This window comes from Chelmon rostratus, chromosome 16, assembly GCF_017976325.1.
Source record: "Chelmon rostratus isolate fCheRos1 chromosome 16, fCheRos1.pri, whole genome shotgun sequence".
Classification (NCBI taxonomy): Eukaryota; Metazoa; Chordata; class Actinopteri; order Chaetodontiformes; family Chaetodontidae; genus Chelmon; species Chelmon rostratus.
Window position 1 is genome coordinate 25172356 of NC_055673.1, and position 13818 is coordinate 25186173.

The 13818-nt window shown below is 42.5% G+C and overlaps 1 protein-coding gene across 1 annotated transcript; it reads right to left on the reverse strand.

Moving 5' to 3' along the window:
• Positions 1-8819: 8819 nt before the first annotated feature.
• On the reverse strand, positions 8820-13628 carry LOC121619760 (sclerostin domain-containing protein 1-like). The gene is made up of 2 exons (XM_041955642.1): positions 13433-13628; positions 8820-12204 (listed from the first exon to the last, which is right to left on the reverse strand). The coding sequence occupies exons 1-2, from the start codon at positions 13626-13628 to the stop codon at positions 11753-11755; spliced, it is 648 nt and encodes a 215-aa protein (XP_041811576.1). The 3' UTR covers positions 8820-11752.
• Between the last annotated feature and the right edge of the window lie 190 nt (positions 13629-13818).

Genomic DNA, 13818 nt, shown 5'->3' on the forward strand with positions numbered 1-13818 from the left:
CAACATCGAGCTTAGGTAACCATGAACTTGAACGGTTCCTCTCTCTACTCGCTGGCCTGGAACATTGGTCTGGTCAGACATAGTAGGCACAGTCAGATGCAACAGAGCCATCACCCTGCCGGCTGGCAGTGAGTACTTAGTGTGGGGGAAACTTCCTAAAAATGTAAGGATATCCCCAGGCAGTACTGTTGTGACTCCTCTCTGGGGGTTCCACTTAAGATCCTTAACATCTCGGACCGCCCTGTTACCCTGCGGAGGAACGCCAAGCTCGCTGATGTCCACACCTGACTTGCACTGGAGGATATGGAGGTCCCAGAGCTCAGCTGCTCTCACCAGGCTACATCTGTCGAGCCCACTGGAACATCTACTCTGTCAGGGGATGTCAATGCTGTACAGGAGAGGCTAGAGCATGTCTGCCTAGGGAACCTAGACCTCAAGTCCTGTGATGTCTCAGCAGATTGGCAAAGGAAGTTGGCTGATCTTGTAATCAAGTATGAGGATGTCTTCTCTCGCCTTCATCTGGACTCTGGTGAGGCTACAGGGTTTGTGCATAGGATACGGCTCACAGATGAGAGGCCATTCCGGCTGCCCTACTGACGTGTGCCACCTGCTGAATACCAAAAGCTCCGCCAGGTTCTTAATAAGATGGAAGAGAAAGAAATAATCAGAAAATCCAGCAGCGAGTTTGCCTCACCCCTCGTCCTCGTGTGGAAAAAAAATGGTGACTTGCGGGTGTGCACAGACTTCCAATGGCTGAACAGACGCACACTGAAGGACGCTCATCCCCTGCCTCACCAAGCTGACTTTTTTTCAGTACGATGGACCTGACCTCTGGTTTTTATAACATGCCACTTCATGAGGAGGACCGCAAGTACTCTGCTTTCAAGACACCCATGGGTCTATATGAGTACAACCGTCTCCCTCAGGGCCTGTGCAACAGCCCGGCCAGCTTCATGAGGATGATGACTTGTATATTAGGTGACCAGAACTTTCTCAGCCTGCTCTGTTACCTTGATGACTTGCTGGTATTCGCACCATCTGAGGAGTTAGCTCTGGAACGGCTGGAGTTGGTTTTCAGTCGCCTTCGTCTACACAACCTGAAATTGGCCCCAAAGAAGTTTTGGCTGCTCAGGAGGTCTGTGAAATTCCTTGGGCACATCGTTGATGAGTCTGGTGTGTCCACGGATCCCGCCAAAGTCAAGGCCGTCAGCAACATGACCACTGCAGATCTAATGGAGCCTGATGGAGCCACCCCGTCTCAGTCTCGCATCAGATCATTTTTGGGAATGGTGACCCCCAGTAGATATCAGCCCACTGCCCCTCAGCACCGGGAGAGTTGTCTGGAGCCAAACCCATCTGTGAGTGAGAATGAATCCCGTTGACAGAACAAATTAACGACTGTCCATTAGGAAAGGTCACAATCAAACCGTCTGACCCACACAATATGGAAGCACCACTCTTCACTAGCAGGTCCCTGCCCATTAAGTTCACAGGACAACTTGGAGATGACACATATCTGTGCTTAAACACTCAGCCAGCAACAAGCGTGCACAGTGGAGTGGTCAAAGGCAGATGACTTGGCTGTCCCGAGAAACCATTTAGTTCAACAGTGTCTTTGGTCAAACAGGAGCTCCACCAGAAAAGGCAAATTCTCTTCCAACACATTCAATGACAGGTATGGATCTGCCAACCCCCTGTCTGTAGTTCCCGGACCCCCTCATTCATCATCAAAATCATGACCATCAGTCCAAGGCGTCAGGATAGGATCATTGTTGCGGGGCCCTAGTGCTAGGTTATTGACTGCTAAGGGCAGCAGCTAGATGCTTGATGAGTGGGAGGTTGGTGTTGTGCAGGCTGTGCTGTATATGCTTGTGGAGCTGCATAAACGTCGTGAGGTGGATATACAGGACATATTTTCGGCCAGTGGCCACAAGCATAACAGATTGTAGATTGCTCTTGAGGCATCCCTCTTCCTCGTCCTCTTGGCCTAAACCCTCCCTGGCCCGCCCCCAGTACCACGTGTCCCTGACGCCAAGGCTGTGTATAAACAGGCTGCATGGGCGGATACGCCGTGCAGGAGGAGCCTGATACACTGCTGGGCTCTGCTGTGGGACAACTGGCTGCTGGACTAGTTGAGCATACTGCTTCAGAGGTGTTTTCTTTGGAGTGGTTAGTTTGCGGCGTTCATTGTCCAATTGTATTTTGAGCAGCTGCTCAGAGTTGTTAGCAACCTCTGCATCATGAGATCTTTGTTGTTCATCACTTGGCCGTACATAATGAGTCAGGTGTTTTTCCCATTTCTCAGTGCTGCAGCCTTGTAGGTCGGGATTTGCTCCCATTTGACCCTGTACTGATTTAGGCATGCCAATATTGCTTTTCTGAACAGTATGAGTTGCAGTTTATCATTACTGGGGTGTGTTCCCACCATTTCAGTCCAAATGGTTTTACATTGCAGTAAAAACTCTGGCATACTCTCCTTGTCCTGTCTACAGAATGTCAAGGTAATGTAATGCTTCTTCTGACACAGGATATATGTCACGCTTTGCTTTTCCAATTTGTGTGGCATATTGGAGACATGGTGTATCGCACACAGCAGTTGTTCTGGCTGAATCTTCAATTCTTTGTTGCTCATGAGCAGGGAGTTGGCGGCCAATTAATTCTCTCCAATCTCCCTGACCAATTTCCAGCCATTAGTTAGTTGACAAAATTTGTTAATTCAGGTATGGCCCCCCTCAGTGTTAGCAGGCATTTTCTCTGATATGCAATTCATGTCAGTGAATGAGAATGGTTGATATACAACAGTGCCATTACTTTTAGTTAGAAGAGGCATATTGAATTTTCCTCCTTTTGAACCTAAACTGACCTGATGAAAGTCTTCCTGCTCTCTAGCGCGTGCATGTGTGCGTCATGCTGGTGGGGGTGTAAGAGGGAATGCAGCTGCGTTTGTGTCTTCCTCTGTCTGTCAGGGTAATGCCTACACCCACGACTGGCTCTCATATCACAACAGTCACCAGGAAGAGGGGGAAACACTCTCAACATTCCTGTAATCTCAGCTGCATAAGCCGTCTTTCCCTCTAACTCTGTCTCCTCATACTCTTCCTCCTGCTCTCTCTCCCTATTTATCCGGTCTGTAAACGTCATGTTTGCACAGTTACTGAACGTACACCCTGAAGTTTGTTGCTCTCTTGATGCATCTAGAACCTCCACATGGAGGTTTCTTTGTATTTTTTATGGTATATGCAGAATAAGGCTATAATTTTTTTAACTTTGCTTGCTACTGAAATTTTTTCAATAAAGTCAATAAAAAGAGGTGGATGTGCATATTTGAGGCTATATAAGCCAGTTGAGTTCATGTAAACATTAGAGAAGGCAAGGCTGGGGGTGAGTGAATGAATGTAGTGTGGCGAGCGGACACGTACAAATGGGATAAGGTACAGCTAAGTTTGGAAACAGCCCAGGAGAGCCAGACAACGTCACCCTGGGAATTTCGCCCAGGGAAATAGTTAACTTGGTACCAACACAAGGCACTCAGGTTCGTTCTACTTGAGGCAAGAGCCGTGGTTCTGGGTAAATTACAATATTCTTTATTACAAATGTTCAATAAAAATATCTATTTAAAAAAATACCATGCATTCAGGACATGAAGTGAAGGAAGGACTGTGACAGGGCTGGAGCTTACCAGTGGAGGGGGACTGGGGCAATAAGGTGAGAGGGATCCCAGGAGAGAAGCACCCGAGTCACTCGTGACACTCACACGCACAAACACACAAAAGGTGAAAATGAAGACCGGGGGTTGCAAGGCACACAGGAAGGGGGACACCACCACCAGGACACCAGGACCGCCACCATAAGCTTCCAGCACCTGAAAGGGAGAGGGGAAATTAGTGGGGTCAACTCAAATGAACCAAATAAACAATAAACAAAACTCTCAAGGGTTGGCAGCAACCAAATACACGAATTAACCAGATTAACAAAATAGTTTGCCCCAAAGATAATTCAAAATTACAGTTCAAACAAAAACAAACAGTTTAACAACTTAATTTTAAAGAAAAATGGCATAACCAAAAATACCAACACACAATAAATGAAAAGTAAACTAATTCACTTTAATCAAATGATGGGAGAGGGAATTGCACATATAAAATATGGTTTTAAAGAAACAGGGCTGCCGAGTATATCAGTCCATGCTTCTCAGTCTTAGCTGCGCAAGTCTGGTCTCCAAGCTAACCACCCATGCAGTATGGCAGCAGTGTTGCTGCCCCCAACAGAGCAAGGCAGGGAGGAAGCCACGCGAAAGCAGGGCACGGCTAGCAGCAGTGTGCACCAGGCAGAGCAGAGCAGGGCCAAGCAGCGAGCCAGACAGGGACCAACGCACGAAGCAGCAGGCACAGAGCAAGCAGAAACCAACAAACAAAACAGAGGCAAAACAAAGACAAAGCAGATGGAGACCAAGCAAAGCAAAATAGAACCAAAACAAACACAAAACAGCAGCGGTTCCTGACAAGCAGCATCACACAGCCCACCAGTAGTATCTGCCATAAAAACAGAAATAAACTAAATTAAAATAAAAGACAAACTAAATGCTAATGAGGACAGCAGAGAGACAGGATGGCATGTGCGATACATACCGATCAGCCGCGTCAGACCACATGTGGGAGAGGAGAGGGGAGCTTCATGCTCAGCAAGCCGCGGTGGCAAACAGTGGCTGCCGATAAACTAGGCATGTCAAAGCGGGCATTCCCGCGAGCTTCTATGTCGGTATGGCGTCCGACAATCCCACTCTAGAAACAAACAGCGACTGATATAAGTTGGCGGGCCTCAGAGCCAAAGAGCGATCATCAACATCAACATAAGCCGTGCAACATGTTAGTGCCACGTTAAAAAAGCTAACAAACAAAACAGTAACATTTAAAACATGGCAAAAGTTACAGCTTCCAAGTTTTAAGTGAGACAACCTAATCCATTCTTGAGTTTACCAGCTGCCAATGACATAGCAGTCCAGCAGGATAATGTTAAAATGCACAGTTTTTCAGTCATTGTGTGGACATCACATTTCTTCTTTGTGCTTGAACATCTATAACAGCATTATATTTGTATCTAGTGGAAAGAGAAGGCTTGTGATCCTGGCTGTGAAACACAGAGTGTCTTTGTCTGGCAAGGGTTTTCTGAGCGTTGTGGCTATGAGGGCATCCTTCACTAACATCCTGTCTGAATGAAACAGGTGTGTCTGCAGCAGAGATTAAACTTTCTTTGACATTTTGAGGCTATTGACTTCAGAACACACATGTAGACAGACATCCAGTAGCAGGCACCTTTCACTGCTTCAGGCCTCAGGACACTCAACAAAATGGACCTTTGTATGATTCTATTTTGGTCTTTTTACTTAGCATGTTTGCAGAAGATGAATTCCTGCAGCTTTTGATGTGGCTTTCCCCCTCTCTTTGATGTATACAATACAAATAACTGTATCCTCATATATATATATATGAATGAATGAAATGAAATTTATTTTTGAACATGAGAATCAGCAAGGAAGCATTTTTCACATGACATTTCTCATTGAAATTAATAAATTAAAGGTCTCTACATGTTTAAAAAAGGAGAAGGAAGAAGCTATATATATATATATATATATATATATATATATACTATATAAGGGAATATGAACTGAATGAATTAAATACTTGTAGTTGAATGTGCTGACAACAGCAAAATCACACAAAAATAATCAAAGGAAATTAAATTTATTAATCCATGGAGTCTGGATTTGGAGTCACACTCAAAATTAAAGTGGAAAAGCACACTACAGGCTGATCCAACTGTGATGTAATGTCCTTCAAACAAAATAAAATGAGGCTCAGTAATGTGTGTGGCCTCCACTTGCCTGTATGACCTCCCTACAATGCCAACCACACCAGCAATTGGTCTCAAAGAGGTCTGAGGATCTCATCTTGGTACCTAATAGCAGTCAGGATACCTCTGGCGAGCACATGGAGGGCTGGAGGATGTTGCAGGCAGCAGAATGTTCTCCACGGAGTCTCCAGACTCCGTCACATGTGCTCAGTGTGAACCTGCTTCATCTGTGAAGATTGGTGTAGTCTGGCAAATGCCAAACATCCTGCACGGTGTTGGGCTGTAAGCACAACCCCCACCCTCATGGAGTCTGTTTCTGACCGTGTGAGCAGACACATGCACATTTGTGGCCTGCTGGAGGTCATTTTGCAGGGCTCTGGCAGTGCTCCTCCTGTTCCTCCTAGGTAGTAGTCCTGCTGCTGAGTTGTTGCCCTCCTACAGCCTCCTCCACATCTCCTGATGTACTGGCCTGTCTCCTGGTAGAGCCTCTATGCTCTGGACACTGGGCTGACAGACACAGCAAACCTTCTTGCCACAGCTTGCATTGATGTGCCATCCTGGATGAGCTGCACTACCTGAGCCACTTGTGTGGCTTGTAGACTCCGTCTCAAGCTACCACTAGAATGAAAGCACCGCCAGCATGCAAAAGTGAGCAAAACATCAGCCAGAAAGCATAGGAACTGAGAAGTGGTCTGTGGTCACCACCTGCAAAACCACTCCTTTATTGGGGGTGTCTTGCCAGTTGCCTATAATTTCTACCTGTTGTCTATTCCATTTGCACAAAAGCATGTGAAATTGATTGTCAATCAGTGTTGCTTCCTAAGTGGACTGTTTGATTTCACAAAAGTGTGATTGCCTCGGAGTTACATTGTGTTGTTTAAGTGTCCCCTTCATTTTTTGAGCAGTGTATATAAATTAATACAATATTATCTCATTTGTTGTCACCCATCCATCTTTTACCCACAAAGTTTCAGATTTTCTTTTTACTGAAATTAACCTTTGGAGTTGTATTTAAATTCAGTTTTAGGAGCAAATATGGTTAGTCTCTGAGTGTTGTGGTGAGTAGACTTAAGTGACACCCCTTAATGTAAGTGGTTTGTTGATGTGTGGATGCTTTGCTCTGAGAAGCTAATAAAGCTCCCAGTTGAACTTGAAACTCCAATTCATTGAGTACTTCAGAGATACAACCTTATCATGCCACAGCAATTAATAATTTTATTCTTAATAAAAGCTTATTTTCGAAAAATTAATGATTGGACACGGGGTGTCCAATCTTTTCTATACGGTTTCTATATCAGTTTCTATACCTTAAATGTTCAGATGAGCAGTGACAGTTCTTCAGCTGTCACTGCAACAAACTGTGGTGGAAGTAGTAGTGAGATCCTTTGTTAGATAAAAGCAGCAATACCACAATGGAAAGTTACTCCAAAAGCGGTTAAAGTTCTGTAAAATTACTGTACAATAATATTTGTTATAGAAATGTACTTCTGTATGACAGGTACTGTGTGCCTACCACAGATCCATTCAGTGTTAAACTGCTACACCCACAGAAAATGTCACTACTTCCCTCATCTTTATAGACCTTTTACTACTGTCTGTAAGCTCATTGTTCCACTTTTACGGCTTACACACTCATATCAATGCTATGCTCATATCAACCTGGTTTAAAGCAGTAGCAGCAGGCCCCTGTTTTCAGTTAAAAGCTCTTAAAATCCACTGTACACTACCTGCCCAGCACCAAGCAGCAAACAGACACAACTAGCTGGTGACCATATGGAGCATTTAGCAACTAAAGAGATATATATTTTCCTCAGGAGTTGGTGGGGACAAAATCACAACTGACAGAGAGTAAATGTTGGACTTACCTTCATCAGGTGGACACAAACATGACTGCAAATAAATGTTGATGTTGCTCTGTGTCTGCTGGTTAAATGTTTGTTAACACATTAGCCATAACAACTTTGGTGTTGTCACTGTTGTGGAGTTAGCCTGTAAGCTGTATTTCAATGTCATAACTAGCAATACCTACATACTTCTGCCATATACTGTAATGTGTATGGTAGATGTACAGGCAGATGTATAGATTTAATCAAAGCAGTGTGAACATTTGTGAATTAATATAAAACATTTTGCCTGTAAGATGTTGAAGTATTTAACAAGGGCCACCATGTTGTGGTTAATATGGAATATTTCCATTTGAAATTTAAAGCATCAAGAAAAGCATTTACTCTAGAGTATTTATGTAAATGTATTGATTGTCACCTTTAGCAATTAGTTTCTGCTACCAACCGTATAAATACTGTTCAAAGATTTACCTGAAAAAAAAGTTTAACATGTTTTTCTGTCTATTCTATCTATGTCTATTCTGTCTTCTCTGTCTATTCTATCTATGTCTATTCTGTCTTTTCTGTCACACCTGTCTATGAAAATTCTGAGACTTTACATTGTTCTGGTGCCCCTTTTACAGATAGGATATTATTAACAGAGGGACATCAATTCTCTTTTCCTCTGCAGGTAACACCTGCAAGTTAAACATCCTGTTGTCATCCAGTGCAGGTGATTCTATTCACTGCCTACATTAGCCCACAGCATTCAGGTTGAAAAAATGAATGGATACTCAAGATAATAAAGCGTCTTAACATGTTGCTGCAGCTGAAACAAGCCCCACTAGCCTGGAGGTGGAGGTTTCCCCTTCACAATAAAACAAAATAGGGTATCTCTTGAAAAGAGAGTTTCATCAATGACTAATGCCTCTGTTGTTAGGAAGTTCCTGTCTGCTGTGCTCATGACTGGCATGCCTGCACCATTATGTCAGAAATACAGTCTTGTAAACAATTTTCGTCTAACTATTTATTTCAAACAATGACAAAAAACAGAAAAAAGAACATCAGCAGTTCTAACTTGAAAAAAAAAACATTACAGATGATTCAGTCTGAAAAAACACCATAAAACCCACGTATTGTACATTGCATTCATACTACAGGCTATCAAAGCATTACTATACAACATAAATTTTGCTTCACATTTGAAAGTTTTATGAATCATGGTAACATTATGTTTTGCATGTCTTGCATCCAAAGTCTACATGAGTCTTTGAATGCCTAATGAATTATTAGGGCTCAAGCCCCAAAACGGACAAAACCCTATTGTGTTTGTGCTGGTTTATTGTTGTTATTATTATTCTTTGTTGTTGTTGTCTTACACCGCGACTCAAATGGTCTGTAGATGGAATGAGCTAGAAATATGAAACTCAGTCCAATATCTGGAATGATGTGCAAATGCTTCCCAAGGAACATGAACCCAATGGGTCAGATGGTAGTGCTGTAATTAAGGCCCAGAAATGCAAGCCCAGCTCACCTCTACAGTTATATGAATAAAACTTCCGACTGAATCAGTACCAAAGTGGGTATACACCATCACAGGACTGAGATACACATTTCTGTTATACATGAGCAACATTGGTTGCAAAACATGGTTGAAAAAAGTGTACTGAAAAAGTTTTCACAGAGCAGGGCTTAGCAGGAAAATGGCAGTAGCTCTAATAATTTCTCCAATCAGGTGAGTACATATCTTGAGGCCGTGTTTGGGAATAGGTTTACTCCAAATTTTGAAACCAACCCAAAGGGGGGCATCACAGAAATCAAAAAGGTGAAAGCCATCCATTGTTGTGCACAGCATTAACTTTGGCCCATTCAACTGCTTCCTTCTGTTTAGCACCAAAGGGTTTGAACCCAGAATTGATGCCTTCGGCTATTTTTCATGTAGATGTTCTTTGGCAAAATTGCCATCAGCGACACAAACAAAACCTATCCTGGCATTTCTTTCCAACACACACCAAACCTCCTGTCCAAACAAACTGTTGTATATTGCTATATTACACCGCAACCTTTATTGCCAGAACCTCCATTAATGTTACACACTTTATAAATGTAGCTCTTCAGTCTCTCAAAATACTGTACATGGCATGGAAACATAATCCACCCAATTACATTGAAAATCATTTAGTAATATAAATGTACAACAGGTGACAGTGATAAAATCATTACAATATTAATCGTCTGGTGGAATGGGAGAGCAGAATGGGTGGGTGAGTGAGTGAGTCACATAGCTCAGGGAATTCTGATCAGCAAAAAATCCTCCTCCATTATTGTGTACAGTAAATTTATCACCATAATAATTTCTGTAAATGTCAGAATCCCATTAAATGCACTTTGAGGAAGTTGCCTACTTTTGTTTTTACTTTGGTTGCAAAACCTGGCAGAAAATCAGCATAGTGTGTGCTGCTATGACTTGTAAAGCTGCCAAAGAGAGCACATTTTTCAGAAAGTGCTGGCTCTGAGCAATGTTGAACTTATAATTCATAAATCGCTCTGTGTTTAGATATGGTATTGTCAGGTTGTATCTACAGCATATTGTCAAGTGTCCACCACAGTCAGATTTACTGTATATACATGCAATTTAATCCAGTTAATGCTTTTGTTAGAATTTGACACCAGTTTCATGTTACAAGAACAGATCTTCTATTTTGGGATATCAGATAAGCACATCCAGGACGTTCCTTTGTACCGAATGAGAGACTACTCTGACTGTGGCATATTTTAGAAAATGTTTAAATTGAACATCATTTACTTTACCAATGGACTATGCTGGCTAGTTAACAGGTATCAACATATCAAAAAATATTCATTCAATACATTTTTAAGTCATGATGTGGTTAACCTAACTTAGCATAAAGGCTGGAAGCAAGGGCTAAACAGCAACAGCTTGGCTCAGTACAAAGTGGAAAAAAAGCAGTTGTAAAACTCACTGACGAGACGAATGTATCTTTTTTCGTAGTCTGTACACAAACAAAAATGACATTACATGGGAGTTGCTGGAACAATTTCTTGACAAAACAAACAGCCAGGTACACTGACTGTGTAAGGCTTCCTGAGGTCTTGTCATCACAGTGAAGTTGCTTGGTTTGGTGCCATCGTGCCTGTACATATAGACCAAAACAAAAACCTGTGCTCACTTTTCATATCTGGCAAACTGCACTATAGCAAGTGAGCGGGCGAATAGATAAACTGTTTCTCATCAAGAAATAGTTCGAGCATGCATCTAAAATTGTGATTTTTACATTTCTTTTTGTGTGCAGGTCAAACAAAGATACAACATGTTAATCAATGAGGTAAAGAGGTGCTGGTAGATGTATCTTTTAAGTTAAGACAGAACTAGGCTTCTAGTGCTTACAGCACACAGACATTAGACTGATGTCCATCTGTTGTCTGATGTCCAGTGAGTTGTTTCCCAATGACTCCCAAAACACATATGACCGCTGGAGAGTATGAGCAACAAGCATACCAGGCAAACATTAATGTTCTGAAATGGTCACAGTTTGGTTAGGTTTTGGTAACAAATAGATTTGGTTAGGTTTGGGAAAAGATCATGGTTTGGGCTAAAATAAGTATGTTAGTAAGTTCAGTTATGTATGTGAGTTAATTTACATACGTAAGTTAAAATAAGTCAGCTGTCAACTTTTGGTTTCAGATGGGACACAAACAGTGGTCTCCTGGGTGACAGTCCCCAATCTCCTCTCTGCGTAGACTTTGTTGTTCTTTATACTATGTCACCTGACATCCTCCTTTGATCCAATCATAATTACTATTGCTACTAGTGGTCACCACCTAACAATAAAAGTAAATACGGGTCATAATAAGATGCTTGCACAGACGACCTATGTGGTTGTTGTTCTGGGAAGGACAGTTTGAAATAAGTGTATTTCCCAAAACGTTGAACTATCCCACTACCTAAGGTCATCTAAATATGAAGGCAAATCTGCACTATCCACTAACCTGATTTGGCCTGCCCCTTAAATATTTAGATAATGACTTGCACACTTACAATTCATTAATAAACTTCATGATAAAGACAGGAGTGGCTGTTCTGAGATTTCCTGCCTCTCGGCTCTCTCCTCAGGGAGTTCAGCCTTCCTTGGATTTTTACTCTGTCTGCCACTGTGGACAGATGTGTCCTTGTGTCTGGAGTCATTCTGCTGTCTGGAGTAGCGCTTGCACCTGCAGGAGGTCACCACAGTGATCTTGTAGGTCCTAGAGCTGCTGTCCTGACACTGCAGCCGGATCCGCTGGGTCCTGGTCTGATCAATGACGCAGCGCCACTCCTGGGCATCACGGCGGCTCCAATACCTACCAGTGTAGCCTCCACCCCCGATCCAGTTGGGCAGCAGGTGGGCCGGCAGACACTCTCCAGCACACACCAGCTCCTTAATGGGGTTGACGCTGGTGCACTGGCCATCAGAGATGTATTTTGTGGACCTCAGCTCCCTGCAGCCCATCTGGCTCTGGTCGGGGCCTGAGACATGAAAACTGAATTACATATACGTATGCTCCACTTTATTCTTATGTGGCACTATTATACTGCTACTGTTCAGATCTACTTCTGAAAAAGCAGCTAGACTTGAGGTGGCAGAGTTCTCCCTTTTCTCTGACTACTCTGAAGTCCCATGGTTTGTCCACCTGCCCCAACCACCTCTCTGCAACTCTGGTGCGGTACACAAATGTAGCTTCTTATTCACTTGATAAATGTTGCCTGATGGAATCAGACAGTTGAGTCACATAACTCCAAAAATTCTAATTGGTACAGTAAACTCTTTCTCCATTCTTCTCTACAGTACCATTATCACTATAATAACTTCCGCCAATGCAGAGTTTAAAACTAAGGTGTATGGGTGTATGGAGTTTGAACATATGAACATATGAACATAATACTTCCATTCCCAAATCTCTGCATTAATTACCGGTTAGTCAGAGAGTTGATTTGATATACTGCTGCTTGCCAACAAATTACTTGCAGGGCTGATATTATACTTTCTGTCTTAAAAAGAAGTGAGTCAATACCAAACATAGGAACCTGCATTTCGTTACTGCATCAAATATATTTGAAATAAGCTGCTTGTTGTATGATTAATGCATGTTTTTTGGTCAAACTTTGGATTTTAATATTCACCCTTTATTGATTTCATTTTAAGTTTGTTACTTTGAAAGGTTAGTGTCAGGATTACCATTTCTTGTCTTATCCTGTTTTAATTCTTCAGTGCAACTTCTAAAGCTCCTTCAATTGCTCCAATGCATTAAATGTGACATATAAATAAAATTACCCTGCCCAACATCTCTATGTGAATGGCTTTTTGGAGTTTTATTATTTGCAGCGCTGGGAGTCACACATTACAAACATGAATGTAAATCCACTATTTTTAGCGGTAACAAACTGTGATGCAGCAGTTCATCTTACTGCAGCACTGATGCTGAACGCTTACTAATGTAGCCTAATTTTTCACATATCAGTTTGTTATTTAGGAAAACTTTATATCTAAGAACAACGAAATTAAACGTCCTTTTAAACGTTTTGAAAGTCCACCTGCTACACACCACAGTACACCGAGAGAAATAGTGTCATCTATTTCCAGTGGTCAGTTGTCACCCATACATCAGTTTAAAATGTGTCAAGCTTTGCTGAGCAAGACAAAAATATGACCTCAAATGATACCGTAACCACGTCATGCGTAACCGTTTGGACTCACCATTACGCACAACGTCAGGTAGCCGTCTCCCGCCGTTGCTCGCCTGGTTCGTGTCTTCAATAGCCTGCTCGTCATGAGTGTCGGGGGTCAGCTGAGTATTAACTGACTCTGTGGCGTCGTTGTGAACAGCTGAGCTGCTCGTGCTCAGCAGCAGCAAGAAGGCGAGGAGTTTGAGTCCGCTGGCAGGACGGAGCATAACTGCACCTTTTGATCTGGATGCTGCCGTCGGTAACAAAATTACACCTGATGAATGACTAACATGCTGCAGCTTTGATTTATATATCCTCTACTGTGACGCATTATGGATGCACACCCATCTGAACAAAAGCCTGTGACTGTTTTTTTTTTTTTTTTTTACGCCTAAGTGCTTCTGCGTCTGCATCAAA

Coding starts and splice junctions, on each gene's coding strand:
- LOC121619760 (XM_041955642.1), bottom strand. CDS start 13,628: ATGCTCCGTCCTGCCAGCGGACTCAAACTCCTCGCCTTCTTGCTGCTG. Junction 12,205..13,432: donor ACCTGACGTTGTGCGTAATG/GTGAGTCCAAAC, acceptor TTCATGTCTCAG/GCCCCGACCAGAGCCAGATG.